The following is a 21,149-nucleotide window of genomic DNA, read 5'->3' as shown; positions in this document are numbered from 1 at the left end:
TTTTTTTCCCTGTAATTGATTTCTAATTTCATAGCACTGTGGTCAGAAAGATGCTTGATATGATTTCAATTTTCTTAAATTTCCCGAGGCTTGATTTGTGACCCAAGATGGGATCTATCCTGGAGAATGTTCTGTATGCAGTTGAGAAGAAAGTGTAATCTGCTGTTTTTGGAGGGAATGTCCTATAAATATGAATTAAATCTGTCTGGTCTATTGTGTCATTTAAAGCTTGTGTTTTCTTATTAATTTTCTGTTTGGATGATCTGTCCGTTGGTGTAACTGAGGTGTTAAAGTCCCCCACTATTATTGCGTTACTGTCGATTTCCTCTCTTATAGCTGTTAGTAGTTGCCTTATGTATTGAGGTGCTCCTATGTTGGGCGCATGTATAGTTATAATTGTTATATCTTCTTTTTGGATTGATCCCTTGATCATTATGTAGTGTCCTTTCTTGTCTCTTGTAACATTCTTATTTTCAAGTCTATTTTATCTGATATGAGTATTGCTACTCCAGCTTTCTTTTGATTTCCATTTGCATGGAGTATCTTTTTCCATCCCCTTACTTTCAGTCTGTATGTGTCCCTAGGTCTCAAGTGGGTCTCTTGCAGACAGCATATATATGGGTCTTGTTTTTGTATCCATTCAGCCAGTCTATGTCTTTTGGTTACAGCATTCAATCCATTCACGTTTAAGGTAATTATTGACATGTATGTTCCTATTACCATTTTCTTAATAGTTTTGGGTTTGTTTTTGTAGGTCCTTTTCTTCTCTTGTGTTTCCCACTTAGAGAAGTTCCTTTAGCATTTGTTGTAGAGCTGGTTTGGTGGTGCTGAATTCCCTTAGCTTTTGCTTGTCTGTAAAGCTTTTGACTCCTCCATTGAATCTGAATGAGATCCTTGCCTGGTAGAATAATCTTGGTTGTAGGTTCTTCCCTTTCATCACTTTAAATATGTCATGCCACTCGCTTGTGGCTTGTAGAGTTTCTGCTGAGAAATCAGCTGTTAACCTTATGGGAGTTCCCCTTTATGGTTTTGGTTGTTTTTCCCTTGCTGCTTTCAATAATTTTTCTCTGTCTTTAATTTTTGCCAATTTTATTGCTATGTGTCTCGGCATGTTTCTCCTTGGATTTAGCCTGTATGGGACACTCTGTGCTTCCTGGACGTGGGTGGCTATTTCCTTTCCCATGCTAGGGAAGTTCTCGACTATAATCTCTTCAAATATTCTCTCAGGTCCTTTCTCTCTTCTCCTTCTGGGACCCCTGTAATGCAAATGTTATTACATTTAATGTTGTCCCAGACGTCTCTTAGGCTGTCTTCATTTCTTTTCATGCTTTTTTCTTTATTCTGTTCTGCAGCAGTGAATTCCACCATTCTGTTTTCCAGGTCACTTATCCATTTTTCTGCCTCAGTTATTCTGCTATTGATTCCTTCTAGTGTAGTTTTCATTTCAGTTATTGTATTGCTCATCTCTGTTTGTTTGTTCTTTAATTCTTCTAGGTCTCTGTTAAATATTTCTTCCATCTTCTCGATCTTGCCTCCATTCTTTTTCTGAGGTCCTGGATCATCTTCACTATCATTATTCTGAATTCTTTTTCTGGAAGGTTACCTATCTCCACTTCATTTAGTTGTTTTTCTGGGGTTTTATCTTGTTCCTTCATCTGGTACATAGTCCTCTGCCTTTTCATCTTGTCTATCTTTCTGCGAATGTGGTTTTCGTTCCACAGGCTGCAGGATTGTAGTTCTTCTTGCTTCTGCTCTCTGCCCTCTGGTGGATGAGGCTATCTAAGAGGCTTGTGCAAGTTTCCTGATGGGAGAGACTGGTGGTGGGTAGAGCTGGCTTTTGCTCTTGTGGGCAGAGCTCAGTAAAACTTTAATCCACTTGACTGCTGATGGGTGGGACTGGGTTCCTTCCCTGTTGGTTGTTTGGCCTGAGGCAACCCAACACTGGAGCCTACTCAGGCTCTTTGGCAGGGTTAATGGTGGACTCTGGGAGGGCTCACGCCAAGGAGTACTTCCCAGAACTTCTGCTTCCAGTGTCCTTGCCCTCATGGTGAGACACAGCCACCACTCGCCTCTGCAGGAGACCCTCCAACACTAGCAGGTAGGTCTGGTTCAGTCTCCTGTGGGGTCACTGCTCCTTCCCCTGGGTTCTGATGTGCACACCACTTTGTGTGTGCCCTCCAAGAATGCAGTTTCTGTTTCCGCCAGTCCTGTCGAAATCCTGCAATGAAATCCCTCTAGCCTTCAAAGTCTGATTCTCTAGGAATTCCTTCTCCTGTTGCCGGAACCCCAGGTTGGGAAGCCTGACCTGGGGCTCAGAACCTTCACACCACTGGGTGGACTTCTGTGGTATAAGTGTTCTCCAGTTTGTGAGTCACCCACCCAGCTGTTATGGGATTTGATTTTATTGTGATTGCACCCCTCCTACCTTCTCATCGTGGCTTCTCCTTTGTCTCTGGATGCGGGGTATCTTTTTTGGTGAGTTCCAGTGTCTTCCTGTCAATGACTGTTCAGCAGTTAGTTGTGATTCCCATGGTGTTGCAAGAGGGAGTGAGAGTATGTCCTTCTACTCCGCCATCTTGAACCCATCTTCCATTCATGCTCTTTTTTTTGTTAAGGTAACAATTTTAAGACAGTCAGTCCTTTCTACCATTATGCTACTGACAGCCAAAGTTAAAACACCAAAATATTTTATTTCAAGATAAATGTTATAATCTAATTAGGGGAAATGCAAAATACCTTAATTTCTGTTATCAGTTTCATTTTGTCAGTATCCAATTTTCTCTTAAGTTGGTCAATAGCATGCTGTACTTCAGTGATCTCGATGATAAGGTAGTTCTGTATGAGACATAGAAAGACATCTTTGTTTAGTATAACATCTATTCATTTTTAATTTTAATTGCCTGCTAATGTAAACTACAAAGTGTTATCAAATATCAAAAAAGGAAATCATGAAAATAACCCATTCCATAAAATAAACTTATTGCTTTGGAGTAAATTACTATTGAACTGTTGATTTCTTATGTTTTAGGGACCACTTTCCTTTCTGTTTTACTACCATTTTCATGTATTATAAAAATAAATAGGTATTTGTAAAAGTTACCATTAAATTAGCACCATAAAAACCAACAACTATTACTATAAGAGGAATATACTAGATTAAGATACTTAGCAAGGCTTTAGAAATTGGCATAATGGTTTATCAGTGGAATCATATTAGAATTACTTAAAAATATTTAATAATGAAATACTGTATTTTATAAGAAAATCTGTTTAATATGAGAAAACCTATTCTAGAAGCCTTTTGATTACTTTTGTTCAGAAAAGTTTGTGAGCTGTAATAGTCAACAAAGAAATTATTTAAGCTGCTTTTGTGAAAAAAACATTAGCATATATTGAACTTGAGAAAACAGTAAGATAAAAAGTTTCAATAATGCTTAAAAAAAAGTATCAGCTAATAAGAAGAAACTTTTACTTGAACCTATTTGGATTTTATATTAAATTGATCTAAAATAGTAAACTTTTACTCATAGAAACAGAAGAGGTTAGTGGCTCTGGCAGAAACAGGAGGTGGGGATTAGGGGAAATGGGTGACGGTGGTCAAATGTATAAACTTGTAGATACAAGATAAGTAAGTTCTAGGGATGTAATATACAGTATGGCAATTATAGTTAACAATGCTGTACTGTATATTTGAAAGTTGCTAAGAGAGTAGATCTTAAAAGTTCTGATCACACACAAAAATAACTATGTGAGGTGATGGATGTTAACTAAACTTATTGTGGTGTCCATTTTACAACATAAACATATGTCTTAACATTATGTTTCTACTTTAAACTAATACAATGTTATACGTCAATTATATCTCAATAAAACTGGGGAAAAAAGTAAACTTTTAATATTTCATCATGTCTAAAGTTAAATCTACACTCAATCATAATTAACATATTATAAAATCTTTTTTGGATAAGTGGTATCAACAAACAAAAATTAAACTGATAAACGGCCTCTGGAATTTGTTGTTTAATTATATGGTGGAATTACTCAACTAAAAAATAAACTTCATGTCTCTCATCTGTCAAGATTGAAGACTATCTCAAGAAAATGAATTGATCAAAATTTAATATAATTTATAATTTATTTAGAATATCACTACCTATAGATTCTGTGGTTATCAAACTGCACTTCCCACCCCCAACTGAAAGAAAAGGAATGTATTGCTCACTATTACTCCCTTGCCATACTTCATTAGGTATTTCTCTCTTACCCATAGAATCTTGACCCTTTCCCCTGGTACAGAGGTAGATCCTAATTAGGCTAAGTCAGGATATAGCATTCCCTGGTAACTATGATCAATCCAGGGTAGGCTTGGTTGATTCCCAACCAGGTCAACGGGAAAGTTTTATATAGTCCATGCGTCTGGAAGAGGTTGTCTCCTGTTTTGGAGGCATATATCCCTACTTGCCATTGGTAACTCTGTTGCTACCCTGAGGAAAAGCAGTCTTAGAATGAAGCCAACACTGAAAATAATAGGGAGGAAATATCAGAAGTACCTAGGCCCTTAAAGACATCATTAAGCGGCTGATTGTATCTCCTCAGCACCCATTACACGAGATCATGAATTTACTTATTGTTTAAGCCAGGTTAAGCCGAGGTTTTGTTACCTGTAGCCCAAAACATCCTAGATATGATCATACTAACAATTACAAAGCATGTATTTTAAATAGAACTTCTCTAACAGAATGTGAACATATTTAGTAGTACCTTAGAGTTTGTGATGGTTGCCAGATTCTTTGGTCTCATCTTGATCTCCCTGGCTTCAAGCTGAATGAGCAATTTTTTATAGTAAAGTTCCAAATCTTCTCGAAGTTTTGTTAAAACCTCCTCCAATGATGCTGCAACTTTCTTTGTTTCAAAGTACTTTTTCTTCCAAACATCACAGGCTATTTAAAAAAAAAAAGCAAAGGCTATAGTTTGTTTAAGCTTTTCAACCTGCAAAGGACCCTAGAGTTAATTTAAACCATTCCTCTCTCCTCTCCTTCCTCTCTTATATTCTGAGGAAATTAGAGTTAAGAGTAAAATGTTTATTGGATAATAAAAGGACTTGCTTATAAATACAGTAAAATACTGATAAATCCAGGAACCAAAATCATGTTCTTCTTTAAGCTTGTAATTTGTTTAGAAAATCTTTCTTCAAAATACTACCTATAGCAAGAAGTGTATACTTTTTATTTCAATTACTTTTATCTATAATCTGATTTGAATTCACTATTTATATAATTAAAGCTATGAAAGAAAAGGCAAAATATATTTTTTCAGATTTTCCTTATTTTTCAGCCCCAAACTGACTTGTTTTGTGAAATCAGCTGATTCTGATTCATCATTTATCAACATTATTCCAGGTATATTCCCAAACTTCTGTAGGGTAGAATTTCTTAAACCTGAGACTTCTGGTTTAGAAAATTAGAAATTAAACTCTGCCAGTTTAGGAAATCACTTTGACACCAATGAGATTCTACATATAAACTTAATTGGAACACAAACTGCATGCTAGTATACCAGAATATGCTTATGTTTCTTTTTTTAAGATTATCGAAGAAACGAAAACACCAAATTTTAAAATTCTATATTATAAAGTGATTTAATTAAAAATATAAAACTATATGGAACTTTTAACTCAAGATTTTAACTATTTTCCTCAGCCCTATATCCAATCCCTCTGCAAGTTTTACTGGTACCACTGCCAAAATACTTTGAGCATCTGGCACATTCTCCCTTCTTCAATGCTACATTCCTAGGCAATCCACTATCATCTTTTGAAAGCTGTATTATCTTTCTAACGGTCTCTCTGCTTCCATTCTTGCCCCTCTACATGCTATTCCATACCGCAGTCATCCTCATCTAAGATATTTTAAAAATCACATAAATCCCTAGTTTAAAAATCCTCTGATGTCTTCCCATATTACTTGTATTGATAATAAAATCCAAACTCCTTGAATTGGCCTATCTGTTCCTTGCTGATCTTTTGATTTTCTCCCTCTACATTCCTCCTTATTTATCACACTCCAGCCGTACTGGTCTTAGTTCAGGTCCTTAATTCTGCAAGCTTATTTCTATCTCCGTACCTTGATTTTTAGTGTTCCTCCTGTTTGGACTCTTTTTACCCTGTCTCTTCACATGCTTACCATTTTATTAATCAAATCTTAGTGATATCTCCTCAAAGAAGCCTTCCTTGAAAACCCTAGCTAAACCATCTCTCCTGCCCCACCACTCTTTACTGCACTCTTTTAATTGACTTTTAAGCTCTAATCAGTAGCTGACATTGTCTTACTTATTTATTGTCAGTCTCCTCCCATTAGAGGCAAGCTCCTTAAGGGCAGGGCCATGTTTGTCTTATTTACTGCTGTATCCTCAGCATTTAAAACAATGCTTAGAACTGAGGTATATAGTAGGCTCAATAAATATTTGACAGCTGATACATACCTTTTATCTTGAAACATTCCTGTTGAAATAGAAAGTGACCAATGATTCTCATTTTATAAATAGAAGAAGTGAGGCACAAAGAGGAGAAATAACTTGCCTAAGTATAAGATTATTCTAGTATTAGAATCCTTGTCCTGTGATTTCTAATCCATTGCTCAAATCTGTCTGATAAAATTGCTCTTTTAGCAGCACAACAAGGCCAAATCATTGCCACCACTTCTGGGATAACACTTTAATATTATGAGGTAGAACATTAAGAAATACCTCCTGACACTGTATAACCTCTAGTCAGATCTAGTACTGAAGCAATGATTTTGCTGTAAATTGAGAATCCTAAAGGCAGTTAATTCCATATATACCTTTTACCCTTTTTATCCTCAAATACAACCCAAAATGCAGGCCTCTCAAATTATTTAACATCTCTCAAACTATTATCCTATACTTTCTCCACCCTGGCTCATTTTTCCATTTCTACCAGTTCTAACAACATTGTTTCTAATTCTATTGCAAGGAAACTGTCTATTTTTCCTACCTCATTTCTCATTCATTCACTCATCCAGTCAGTTTAGCAAAGCAGACATACACACACACCAAAAAAATTGAGCACCTAGGGGACACTAAGGGACTCAAAGAAGGCTTCAAGAGTGGTATCTTAGCTGAGATTGAATGACTGGTAGGAAATAACCAGGAACTGGGAAGAAGGGGGTAAAAGGAGAAGATAGGAAAAGAAGATTTAGGTGGCAGAGGGGAAAGAATGCCTGAAGGCCTACAGCCAAGAGGAGGCACACTTCAGATTCTTATACATCTACCACTTTTCCTGCAAGCCTTTCTTGACCTCTTCCATCTAATTTAGGTGTTCTTCCTCTGTACTCCTATGCATAGAATTTGTAATTCCTTTATCATAGCAGTCATCAGTATGTATCACTACTGCTTAACTTGATCATCATTTCCCCACAGGACCATAAGCACTTTGAAGGCAGGGACAAGATTATGTTGGCCTATTAGTATCACCTCAGCCCCTGGAACAGTGACTAAGTTCAGTAGGCCCTTAATAAATACTTATTTAATAAATGAATGTTGAAATGAATAAACAAATGTCCATTTTAAAAAATAATTGAATTTTAATAAAAAGCATGTTGCATTTATTGTATAGAGTTGAACAATGATTTCATCTTTCCTATAGTGAATTTATATAAGTAGTGTACCACTTAAACTACAACAGTAAAATAGTAAATATTATCATTTTATCATTTATTCCAAAGGCATAAATTCGTAAAACTTGAGTTTCCTTTATAGTGATAAAAGATATGTAATAAACTTTACCATGATATCGCTTTAATTTGCCTTGTTCCAATAGCCTTTCAACTTTTTTTATTAGTTCTTCTCTAATTCTTTCCAGATATCTTCTTTCTTCCTTTACTTGTTTCATTTGTTCGATAATATTCTCTCCTAGAAGATTATAACCCATACTCATCAATGTCTAAAAGCTAAAAGATGGCTCATATCCTAAAATATAGAGTATAAAACTAAAAAATGCTTACAACAGCAAGTATGAATTTTACCCCAAACTCTGGTTTTCTGGCTACAGTACAGCATGTGCCATGATGGAAAACACTGAGTCGTCATTTCAGTATCTATAGGGGATTTATATATATGTAAACAATACAGTATGTCTCTTCTGCATTTATATACATGTATGGAAACGAGGCAAAGCTCATGTAGTTATAGCTCTTGTTTTAATTCTTTAAGTAAATTTATCTTGGGACCGAAGTTATTATACTTAAATCTTACATGGAAAAATGTATATTTTCGAGTACATATTTAAAAAGCAGAAATAATATTAGTGACACACATATGCAGTAATCAACATAACAGTCATAGACTTTAAAATACTTTAACTTCTTGTGGTAAAACATACATAATTGACCATTTTAACCATATTTAAATGTACAGTTCAATGGCGCTGCATGCATTCATGTTACGCAACAACCACCACCCCTTTATCGCCAAAACTTTATCTTCCCAAACTGAAACTCTGTATGCTTAAACAATTAACTCCTCATTAACATTATTTAACTTTACCTCACAGAATCATCTGTACTTACATCTGTACCTATGGTATCATCATACTTACTCTCAATCTGTAATAACAATATATCAGTTATTCCTGGAGAAAGAGCAGGTTGACAAGGAACTGAAGGAAAATCAATAAGGTCTGGTAGGCTGATGCACTCTTTTTTACCTAGCTGTAAGCAAACATGTAAATCAGTAAGATCTGGTAGGGTTACACATTGTTTTTCACCTATTTGTAAACATCTGGTAATGCACAACAGTAATGCATTTTTTTACTTGTATGGTGATGAACTCCCAACTCTGTCTTTATAACTATAGACCCTCGTGCTCTAGCTTCTCCATTCCACTGGACATTACTTGGACATTATACCACAGGAGCTTCAAACTTAAAATTCAAAAAGAATAAAAAAAAAGAATCCATATTCCTTTCTAAACATGATTTCCTTCCAAGATTTCTGATTTCAGTTACTTGTTATGACAACTTTTAAATGTTTCTAAGATGGCTATTGAATTTTTTTCATTTTGAGCCAATTTTGATTATTTATATTTGCTTAGAAAATTGGAGATCTTAGCACGTTTTCAAATTTTAGCATACATTTTATTCTCATAAATTTTATCACCTCTGTATTTGTGTTATATCGCCTTCATCTCACCTAATTTTTGTGTTTCTATCCTTTTCTTGATAAACTACCTCAAGCCTTACCAATGTTAATGTTTCTGCCACTACCACTTTATAGACATTGAATTGTTTTCAATTCTACCAGGCTCTTAACTTCTGTAACTTATTAGCTTCTACTTTTATCTTCATTAATCCCTTACCCCTACTTTGTTTGTTTTATTATTCTTTTTCTATTTTATTGCATTGACCTTAACTTACAAGGTCAGGTTCCCACAGGATAATGGCAGCCACTAAAATCTCTCCATGCATGCTCTCAACTACTATAAAAAGAAAGCAAATACAATCACCCATAATTTATGTCTGGAGAATAACTAGGACACAGAATCCTCTAATTTACATATACTTTAATTTATATGTAAGTGGGGAAATAAACACCCTAGACCAGCAGAGTGTGCTTCGGAGCTCACACCTGAGCAGAGTCTTATGGGAGCTATGCATTAAAGAGCACAATACACAGATAACACAGTAAACATCAACCACAATTTAGTCTTAAAGGAGAAGGTCCTGCATGTGGTGGAAGAATACTGAGTAAGGGTACCAAATGGTAAATCAAAGCTCTTTCTATGAGGAATCTAAAAGAAAGGGGCTTTTAAAATGTAGGGGGCCAGAGGTGGCAATTATGGGAAAACACAGCTACTGGGTGAGAGGAAAATTCTTTGGAAGCAAGAGATGTTCGTCAGGGGTAGGTGGTAAGAGAAAAGAAGGTGGTCAAGTTAAGAGCTCTGCTGAATTAAATTAGCAGGGAAGAATACAAAGAAAAAAGACCACTTCCCTAAAGGCCCCATTTATTTGAAAATACATAAATAAATAACTGCATTTCACTATAACAACAGGAGAGAGCTTTCTTAATCTATTGATACAAGCTAAAATAAACCACCAGAACACCTGTTTCTCTATAAGAATACCTGTTACTAATTCAGAAAAATCCAACACAAATAAACATAGACAAAATCTACAACATAATCTAGCATCCATACAAAGTTACTTTTTGAAAACCCTCAAAACTGAGAACTAAAACAAAACAAAACCAGCAGCCAAGAAGCAGAGAAAAAATTAACAATATTCCCAACATAGATTAAATTAAATTAAATCAAATCATTTTAGGTATTAATGAACACCACAAATCACAAATTTAGAAACTCAGAATAAAAATGGAAAAATAACAGGAAGATGTAAAATGGAAATTGACCAAACTGAAGAAAGAAATTAAAGAAAAAACAAAACTGTCTCAGAAATGAATAACAGGTATCCAAAAAGGAACAGATATGACCAAAAATACAGTAAGCATAATGGAGAACAGAAATAAAAGGAGTAAAGAAAATTAAACATAAAGAAAATAGTAAACTAGATCAGAGAGAAAGTAGTAGAGATAAAAGGTAAAGAACTAGGATAAGACCAATTGAGGTCCCTGAAAAAAAAACAAAAAAACAAAAAACCATGGAATGGATCTGCTATTTATATTGTTTTCTAGAGTTATAATTTCTTGAAATAAAAGAAGTCCTGATTTTCATACTGAAAGGGCCCACTGGGTACCCATAAAAACCAGACCTAGAACTCTCAACTGAAATATAGTCTGATAAAACTACTACACATTAAAGAAATCCTCTGGCCTTCCAGACAAAAATAACCAACCCAGTTTACAAAGAAAAGAAAATCAGTTTGGCATCATACTTCTTAACAGTAACATATAAAACAAAACATCAGTAGAGCAACATTTTAATAAACTCAAGGAAAAATTGTGTAAGCCAAGGATGTTACAGCCAATCAAGCTATCCTTCAAGTATCAAGGCTCTAAAGCAGGGATGAGCAAACTTCTTCTGTAAAAGGCCTCAGAGTAAATAATTTAGGTTTTGTGGGCCACATATGGTATTTGTCACAATTCTTCTTTTTTTCAACTTTTTAAAAATGTAAAAAACATTTTTAGGTCCCATGCTTCACAAAACAAGCTGTGGGCCTTGTCTGCCTATTCCTGATCTAGACAAAATTTTAAATATGTAAGAAGTAAGGGAATATCATACCTGGGAGCTTTTTTTTTAATAAGTGGAGCTTTACCCAATGAAGAAATGATTGAAAAATCTTGTGCAAAAGAACTGGCAGTAAGTGTTGAACATATTTAATTATAGATCTAAGACTAAAACAAAGGTGAGGAGGATAAGACAAGAAGCACAGCCCATAAATGTTCTGTTCTTTAACAAAGTAGAAATAACACAACTTAAAGTACATGAGAGGAGAAAGGAGGGGGAAAGATGACTTTTTAATTGCCTTGAATTTAAAGATAGGAGTCAGAGGATAATTTTAGAAGTAACAAAGCAAAATCAGAAGCATAAATTTTAAAAAAAGGAAAAAGGAGGGCTAGGAATACTAGCATAAATTTGTATCCGTATAAAGGTAAACACTAGAAAGAGATTCAGATTTCCTAAATACCAGGAGCGGGGGGGAGTGCAAATAAACCACGTAGTAACACATAGTAACTATAACATAAAGTAAAATGAGAAATCTGAGGTCAAATGTATCAGTTCTATCAAAAACATAAATGGACATAACTCATCTACTAAATGAAAACGACTTTCAGACTGGCTTACAAAGGGAAACTCAACTCTAGCATGTCTGTTAAAGACATACTTAAAACAAAGCAATTCAGAAAAGTTGGGAAAAAAAAGTAGGGGAGGAGTATAGGGGTATACCAAATAAATGTAAACAAAAAGAAAGGATAGGTTAGTATCTTGATATGCAGTAAGGGAGAATTCAGGTCAAAAAAGCATTTAATGAGTCAAAGAAGGGCACTTCATAATGCAAAAGTGATAATATTACTATTTGCATGAGAACAACTTTGTGTCAGATAATACATAGAAATCTAAATAAATCAAGAACCACAGGAGATGTAAGGATAAACAGTAACATACTAATAACAGAAGATTCTAATATACTATTCTCAGTCCAAGACATAGAAAGAAAAATGTAGAAAAAAAATAAGGATATGGAACACTTAAACAACATATTAAACAACGCAGATTATAGACGAGGCACAGAGTAGGGGAAGATATTTGCAATGCACATAAGCATCAAAGGACTATCTTCCAAAGTATATTAAAAACTCTACTAATCAGAAATATATGGCAGACAACACAATAGAAATACTTGAAAAGGTAGTTCTCCAAAAAAGTTATCAAAATGGAGTCTATAAAATATAAAAATATGATCAACTGTATGGGTAATCTGGGAAATGAAAATTCAAACCACAGTGAAACAGCATTAAGCACCCACCAGCTGGAAAAATTTTGAAGTGTGAAGACAGCATATTTTATTAATATCTAGCAACAATAAAACAATCATTTGCTGAATATGGCATGCCTCTGCTCCAAAACTCAAAGGCTCTGAGCTGTGATTCTCCTATCAGGACTTGTCTCAGACTCCATTCAGCATTCCAACCAACATATCATATATAATCAACAACCAACAACCAACATATGTATTCTAACATATCAAGCATCACTGGACCAGATGGATATTAGCACACAACTGGCAGCACTGCTTGCTGTGCCTCTTGGATCACCTTGTGAGCCTTCTCTTGCTTTGGGCCCACTCAAAGTTGGCAGTCTTTTAGATTACTTGATTAAAAAAAAAAAAATTGGAGCCATGCATCCGAATGCAGTAAATCTCCAAATTCCAAAGAGGTCCATCAAGTGACTCATTCTTCATGGTAGCTGGGGCAAGATACAAAAACCTGGTTTTTACTTTAAAGGGCATACCTCAACGTGTCCCAGATCATGAAACTCCCAGAAATTTCACTGAATTGGCAAGCTCCTGAATTTTGAGGTTTATCTCCCCTACTCTAACATTTAAGGTTAGAAAACTTAAGACATTTTAATCTGCAGTTCCATTTCAATTTCAGTATAAATATTATGGTGCAATACCACATCTAAAAAAATGCAGCACTATTTACAATAGCCAGGTCATGGAAGCAACCTAAATGCCCATCAACAGACGAATGGATAAAGAAGATGTGGTACATGTATACAATGGAATATTACTCAGCCATAAAAAGGAACGAAAATTGGGTCATTTGTAGAGATGTGGATGGACCTAGAGACTGTCATACAGAGTGAAGTCAGAAAGAGAAAAACAAATATCGTATATTAATGCATATATGTGGAATCTAGAAAAATGGTACAGATGAACTGGTTTGTAAGGCAGAAATAGAGACACAGATGTAGAGAATAAACGTATGGACACAAAAGAGGGAAAGCGGCGGGGGGGGTGGGGGTGGTCATGGGATGAATTGGGAGATTGGGATTGACATATATACACTAATATGTATAAAATAGCTAACTAATAAGAACCTGCTGTATAAAAAAATAAATAAAAATTTTTAAAAAATTTAAAAATCATACCTGATTGTCCTCTCTTCTAATGATATTAGTTCTATCATCTTCAGTTTTCCAAAGAAGCTGACTTAAAGGGGAATGACAGATTTGAAAGTCATATTAAAAAATGATCCCATGAATATTAACTTTTCATGTTTTTTATTTAATATTCTATAAACACAAATATAACATTAAAAAATTTTAAAGTCTGCTTGAAACCATTATATTATCTTTCAAAATCATTAATGATCAACATAAACTACATTTAGCATGAGTTATAAAATAATATTTCATTATATTATAGCTAAATTCAAATCATAGTCCAATGTCTATAGAAAGGTAAAATAACTGGAAATTTTGTAAACATATTTTGCTTATAGTTCTTTTGTGAATAATTGTTTATAAAATTCCTTATCTTAATTTCAGAAGACTATATGCAAAACTGTTGTCTAAGTACTATAATTTTGAATGAAATGATACGAATGTGAAACTCAAGCATGATTAGTTTACTCAAAACTAGGAATATAAAAGGAGGCAGAAAAATTAATTCTAAGAAAGCCAAATGAAGACAGAAATTTTTCTGTCATTAGGTTGCCCCTGATGACAAAAGGATTACAACAGAATAAATTTAAGCAACAAATTATCTCTCATTATGTTGGAAGGGAATATTAGTATATAACAGTAAACATCAGAATCAAGGTAATTTTAATTAAAAATGTCACTAACTTCACTCATATCTTTGTTCTAATTAGAAGTCTTTATAACAGTACCCTGGATATCTCACTCTTTTTCTTATAGTCTAGATTATGACATGTAGAATCAACATCCATATTAATTACCTTTTTTTGCCGCTAAAATAATCATTATCTGAATCTTCCTGTGATCCTGGCAATTCAGCATTTCCAATTTGATTATTTCCAGTCTGATTTTCATTTGGAGTGGCTTTTCCCCCAGCTGATGTTGATGTCCATCCATAGCAAAGAAAGTTCATAATATTAAGAAAATACTAAAATAAAATTTTGTTTTTTAATGTACATACTATACACTCTTGTCCCATGTTTCAGAATCTCTATGAACTTTACTCTTCCAAACTGAATTTCATGAAACTTTAGTTTATGCAAAAGGAGAATTCTTTGGTAAATTCAGTTTGGGAAAAATTGGATAAAGCAATCCTAACAGAACACAAATCCCACCCCCCACACACACCCCTATTGCAGGATTTCTCTGTTTTTATGTACAATATGAATCTGCAAGAGGGGGTAAGTTGGGTTTTATTCAAACTTTGTTGTCTTCATAAAGCTTTTGCCAAAAGCATCTTTTAAAACAGTATTCTGAGGATCCTTCTCTGGAAAGTGCTGGGTATAAATACAGAGCATATAATGCCATTTGTTATTTCACATACATTTTCATTTATAAAATCTCCCTTCATTTTAACAGAATTTCTCCATATAAGAAAACCACACAATGTCTTTAAAACATTAACACTAATGTTCCACATGATCTATATGAACAAGAGATCAGTGAACCTGGTAGTGTTAATGCAGATTTTTTTCCCTTGGGGAAATCAACTTTTTTTAATTTAGAAAAAATTGGAGTCATATTAGTGTTTGAAAAGTCATTTTACAAGAGTTGCCACAGTATTTTGCAAACTGAAGCCTATATTGGTTTAGTTTTAGTCAGGTTTCTACCACTTATTTCCTATCTGGCACTGGACTCAGTCATTTAAAGACAACAAATAGGGATTTTCTAAAAGATATATTCAAGGCAAAGGAACAAAAAATAGATACATCAGCTGTTTAAAACTGATAGTAAAATATCACTCCCCCTACCTGCCCCAAAAAGAAACAACGGAAAACTCAGTAGATTCTGAGTGACATTTTGATAGGAATATATGACATGTATCTCTTATTCCTAATAACGGTTTAGAGAATGATGCAATGCACCATTCAATACCTATGCAACTTAATAAGAAAGCAGGCCTATTTACTTTTGAAAAAATATAGTGTTTTGAGACCTAGAGTAGATGTACATATAAAATGTTATAGACTCATAGAAAAAGGAGTGATAACTGTGAAACTATGTTTTTAACTGTGAGATGTTTGCCTGGCAAAGAAGAGAGAAAGAGGAATTTAAGCAAAGAAAATGGCATTTGCAAGACAAAGTATTGTACTAATGTATATAGCATTTTTGACAATAGTGAAAAGTTCAGTGTTACTCTAGAACAGTGTTGTAAAGCATGGGCTTCAGTCAAACACACAAGAGTTCAGGTCCTGGCATTATCACGGCGGGTGTGACCTCAGGTAAGTTATTTCTCTCGCTTCAGTTTCCTTATCTCTAAAATGGCATAGTGCATGTAAAACACTTTCAGCACAGTACCCAATCCTTAGAAGTCTCTAGACTTCAATTTCTGATTTCCATTCCATTGCATTTCCTAATTCAGGTCTTTATTACCTCAGTCTAGTCTCCATATTGTCACCTACATTGTTTCTCTAGAACTGAAATCCAATCAAGCCACTCCTGTTAAAATCTTCAGATGGCTTCCCACTGCCTACAAAATTTTTTAGCTTTGCAAACAAGGATCTTGCAGTTAAATCCCTACCTACCTCCAGTTGTACTACCTGGTACTTCTTCCTCCCCCTACCACCAAACTATAATAATAATAGTACTAATACTAACAACAGCTAGAAATTATTGAACCAGCTACCACATTGAGCAAATCCTGAAAGCTCCATTCATATCATAATCTACGTGAAGAAAGTCTTCTGGAGTTAGGCAGTGAACAACATACATGTACCAACATTTGCAACTCTGGGTTTGAAGTCAGAGTATGAAGAGTTCTCTATGCCATCTTAAGGATGTGGGCTTTAAGTAGTAATCAGTGAATCTTTAAAGGGTTTTTAAGTAGGGAGATAAATAATCTAACTTGTAACAAGAAGAATGATGCTGACAGCACTCTAGAGGACAGATTAGAAAAAATATAAGCAAGGAGGCTACTTGAGGTGGCTTTTAAGGTTCTTTTAACCTAACAATCTATCATTCTATTATACAATAAGGAAATTTTCAAAGCTTGAAGTCTGAACACCTGGAAGAATGATGAAACCAAAGAAATAAGTCAAGAAAGTATACTGGTTTGGAGGCAACAACAGAGTCAAGGATTAAACATGTTAAAGTTGAGGTGTGTCAAAAATGTAGAGATGTGTAGCACTGGGAAAGAACAAAAGATAACTAATGAAAGGGACTATCAATTTTAACACATAAAAATAAGTAACACAATACTTCTTTTCTTCTTCATTAAAGGACCTGTAAAACATACTGTGCATATTTTTACCAGTCATATTTGATAATATCACAATGTTAGAGCTCAGATATTTTGAATTTTCATGCACTACTAAAGAGCAATCTGACAATTTTTTAAAACTGCACAACTGTCATCAATAAATGGTAGTGTACATATGGAAAAAATTAAGGAACTCTATCTCACATCACACATAAAAATTAATTCCTGGTATATTAATGAACTAAATGTGAAAAGCTAACCATAACATATTTGTAATATAATACAGGGCCCTATTTTCATGATCTCAGGGTAGAAAAGGGATTTTTAAAGAAGACATAAATAGCACTAACCATAAAAGAAAATACCAGCAAACTTGACAATATTAAAGAACTGCAGTTCTACTTTTGCTGAGGATGTAGAAAGACAAACAGTGCACCCACCCAAACAAAGAGAAAAACATAAATAGTCTATAAAATAATAATTCTTCTTGAACTCATCAGAGTTGAGGTTGCAAGGAATCAGATTCCAATTCCCTCCAAGGAGAAAATAAACTAATTGTTTCATCTTTGGCAGAGCATAGGAGGAAGAGGTAACTCCATTAAAAGAAGTAAGAAGAAAACAGCCAAAATTTTAAGGAATTCTAAAGGCTAATGTGGGCTACCAAGATAGTCTGGAATCTCTAGGATCCCCAGACACAAAAGGCAGTCAATACTTAACAGCAAGCTCCTTTCCATGTACCTGTATCATATGCTCTCAAGAAAGACTGAGGGCAGGGCAGGAGACTCAAAAGAGCCATCAATGGCACACAGGTATGAAGCCCCATCCTTCTTAACACTCTTCTCTCACACAAAGCAAGAGCTTTAAGCCAATGGGGAAGGAGCAGGAAACTCTCCCACCGCAGGGCTCAGACAAAAATCCACTGGCTTTGAAGGAGGAATAGAAGCAAAAGCCACCAAAAAAGCAGGTAACTCCCCTCCCACCAATCTTAGCCTTGTAAAGTCTTACTACTGAGGCCTTGTAAAGTCTTACTACTGAGGAGGGGGTTAGGAAACCCTCCCACCACCAGTCTTAGGCAAAGGCTAAGGAAGGGTAGAAGCAAAAGCTGGCAGGATCATCGTGAGCCCAGGATCACAAACGTACACATCATGGGCTTACTACCACTGGGTTAGGGGAAAGAAATTCTCTCCTAAACATAAAAAAGTCATTTTTCCCTTGTTTTTTTAAATTTTAATTAAAATTTTTTTTTGGCTGCGTTGGGTCTTTGTTGCTGCACGTGGGCTTTCTCTAGCTGCAGTAAGCAGGGGCTACTCTTCGTTGCGGGGCACAGGCTTCTCATTGCAGTGGCTTCTCTTGTTGTGGAGCATGGGCTCTAGGCACGTGGGCTTCAGTAGTTGCAGCATGCAGGCTCAGTAGTTGTGGCACGTGGGCCCCTAGAGAGCAGGCTCAGTAGTTGTGGCACATGGGCTTAATTGCTCCATGGCATGTGGGCTCTTCCTAGACCAGGGATCGAACCTGTGTCCCCTGCATTGGCAGGTGGATTCTTAACCACTGTGCCACCAGGGAAGTCCATTTTTCCCTTATTTTTAATTCCTTTAAAAGATAACTCACAGTATAAAGTAAAAATGGTAAAAATGTATTATGGAATTTATAACATATATAGAGGTAAGATGTAGAACAACAATAGCACAAAAGATTTGAGGAGGAATTAGAAGTATACTGCTGTAATGTTCTTATACTATATATGAAGTTGTATATAATTTGAAAGTGTACTTCAAATTAAAGTTGTATAATGTATATCCTGGAGAAAATTTTTCTTAAAGGGCTAGACAGTAAATACTTCAGGCTTATAGACCATTACAGTCTTTGTCACAACTACTCAACTCTGTCACTGTAGTGCAAAAGCAGTTACTGACAATATGTAAGTGAAAGGGCATGCATGGCTGTGTTCCAATAAAAGTTTATTTATAAAAAACAAGCCATAGAGTATGGATTAAAATAGAGCAAAAAAAAAAAAATAGGTGTTTGCTGACCTCCACCCTATGGTAACCACTAAATGCTTTTTTTTTTTTTTTTTTAAAGAAATTCACGTTCTTTTATTTATTTATTTATTTATTTATGACTGTGTTGAGTCTTCGTTTCTGTGCGAGGGCTTTCTTTAGTTGCGGCAAGTGGGGACCACTCTTCATCGCGGTGCGCGGGCCTCTCACCATCGCGGCCTCTCTTGTTGCGGAGCACAGGCTCCAGACGCGCAGGCTCAGTAATTGTGGCTCACGGGCCCAGTTGTTCCGTGGCATGTGGGATCTTCCCAGACCAGGGCTCGAACCCGTGTCCCCTGCATTGGCAGGCAGATTCTCAACCACTGCGCCACCAGGGAAGCCCTAAATGCTTTTTAAAATGAGGAATAACTAATGAGCTAATGGGGGAGATAAAATTGAATTATAAAAAACTACTCAATCAAAAAAAAAAAAAACCAAGAAAACAAGAAAAACAGAGAAAATAGAAGAGATGAGACAAATAGAAAACAAATAATAAAATGGTAGATTTAAAACCAATAATTACATTAAATATAAATGGTCTAAAGACCCCTATTAAAAGGCATAGATTGTCAAACTGGATTAAAATTAAGATCTAAATACATGCTGTCTACAGGAAACCCATTTTGAATATAAAGTCAGACAAAAGTGAAAGAATGGAGAAAGATATACCATTTACCAAAATAAATCCAAATGGCCATGAAATGTATGAAAAAATGTTCAAGCAAAGAGAACCACTAGAAAAGAAAAATAAAATATTTGGAATTAAAAATTCAGTGTAAGCATTTAATAGCAGATTACACACAGCTAAAGAGAGAATGAATAAGGTAGATTTGGAAGAAAGATCTGAACAAATTGTTCAGAATGTAGTCTGACAGAATGGCAAGATTATGGTTCAACAGGAACTTTCAGACATTGCTGCTGGGTACAACCACTTTGGAAAACACATGGAAATTATACATGTGCACACAATGCTAATCCTAGGTATACTCTCTTGAGATCCTCTTGCACACATGTACATTTAGGAGTCATGTATAAGAATGTAGAAAATAGAGTATTTGTAATAGCCCCAAATTGGAAACCAACTGTCCATCAGCAAAAGAGGTAAATAAATTATGATACAGTCATACAATAAAATGTTATACAACAATAAAAAGAAATGAAATAGTATTATACATGACAACATGATTGAATCTTACAATTACAATATCAAGTAAAAGAAGAAAGTCCCAAATAAAATGCTTTCAATATGATTCTGTCTAAATAAAATTCAAAAGAGACAAAACTAAATTATTGTCAAGGAATACATATCCAGGTTGTAAAACTATAAAGAAAAATAAGAAAATAATTATCTCAGAGAATCAAAGTGGTAGTTATCTCTATTGGGGAAGGAAGAAGATGTGACCAGAAAGAGACACACAAGGTTAGAAAGTTCTTATAAGAAGCGTAGTGAAATATGCCAGTCAGAGAAAGACAAATACTGTATGTTGTCATTTATATGTGGAATCTAAAAAATAAAACCAATGAATATAAGAATAACAAACAAACAAACACATTACCTTAGAAACAGCCATTAAACTCCAAAAAAAAATAACAGGATAAATGCATGAAGCTGTATTTAGAAAAATGTTGCTGCAGCACTATTCATAATAGCAAGAACATTAATACAAGGTTATATAAACAAATATACCACAAGGGAATTCTATAATGATATAGATCTATATTTATTGGTATGAAATGACTATGATATATTCTAAAATAAAAGAAGAGGATTTAAAAGAGTTTGCATGTGTCCTCATTTTTTAAAAATTAAAAAATATTTATTTGAGCAAGAACTGAAAAAAATTGGAAGAATATACACCAAAATACTAACAGATACTAACAGCTATCTCTGGATGGTGGAATTATTGTTAATCCTTATTTTCTTCTTAATACTCATTGATCTTTCTAGAACTTTTAAAAATGAGCATACACTAGGTTCTCACTTAAATTCTTGGTGTGAAGCACCAAGAAATTAATACTATTTAAAAATTACACTTACACAAAATTCATAGGATTAAATACTCTCAACAAAATATTTTTTGGGGTTTTGTGCAAGTATCAATAGCATAGTTCAAGATCTTGGCCAGTAGCCCAGGGTATAAAATATGATACTACTCACAACTTTATGTAGGGTAATTGCCTACTTCATTAGCTACCTCATCTTGTACTTTTCAGGACTAGTGGGATTCTACTCTGAATTT

The 21,149-nt window shown here is 34.7% G+C and overlaps 1 protein-coding gene across 1 annotated transcript in view; it reads right to left on the bottom strand.

The window, feature by feature from the left end:
• The window catches only part of SPATA1 (spermatogenesis associated 1), a 52,438-nt gene that overhangs the window by 13,552 nt on the left and 17,737 nt on the right, over positions 1 to 21,149 (bottom strand). The window contains 6 exon segments of the mRNA XM_036854247.1: positions 2,737 to 2,835; positions 4,762 to 4,940; positions 7,804 to 7,929; positions 8,615 to 8,726; positions 13,624 to 13,684; positions 14,436 to 14,550. Coding sequence (XP_036710142.1) covers positions 2,737 to 2,835; positions 4,762 to 4,940; positions 7,804 to 7,929; positions 8,615 to 8,726; positions 13,624 to 13,684; positions 14,436 to 14,550 — 692 coding nt within the window.

Source organism: Balaenoptera musculus, chromosome 1, assembly GCF_009873245.2.
Source record: "Balaenoptera musculus isolate JJ_BM4_2016_0621 chromosome 1, mBalMus1.pri.v3, whole genome shotgun sequence".
NCBI lineage: Eukaryota > Metazoa > Chordata > Mammalia > Artiodactyla > Balaenopteridae > Balaenoptera > Balaenoptera musculus.
Note: the sequence above shows the minus strand (reverse complement) of the source record. Positions and strands in the feature narration are given on the sequence as shown.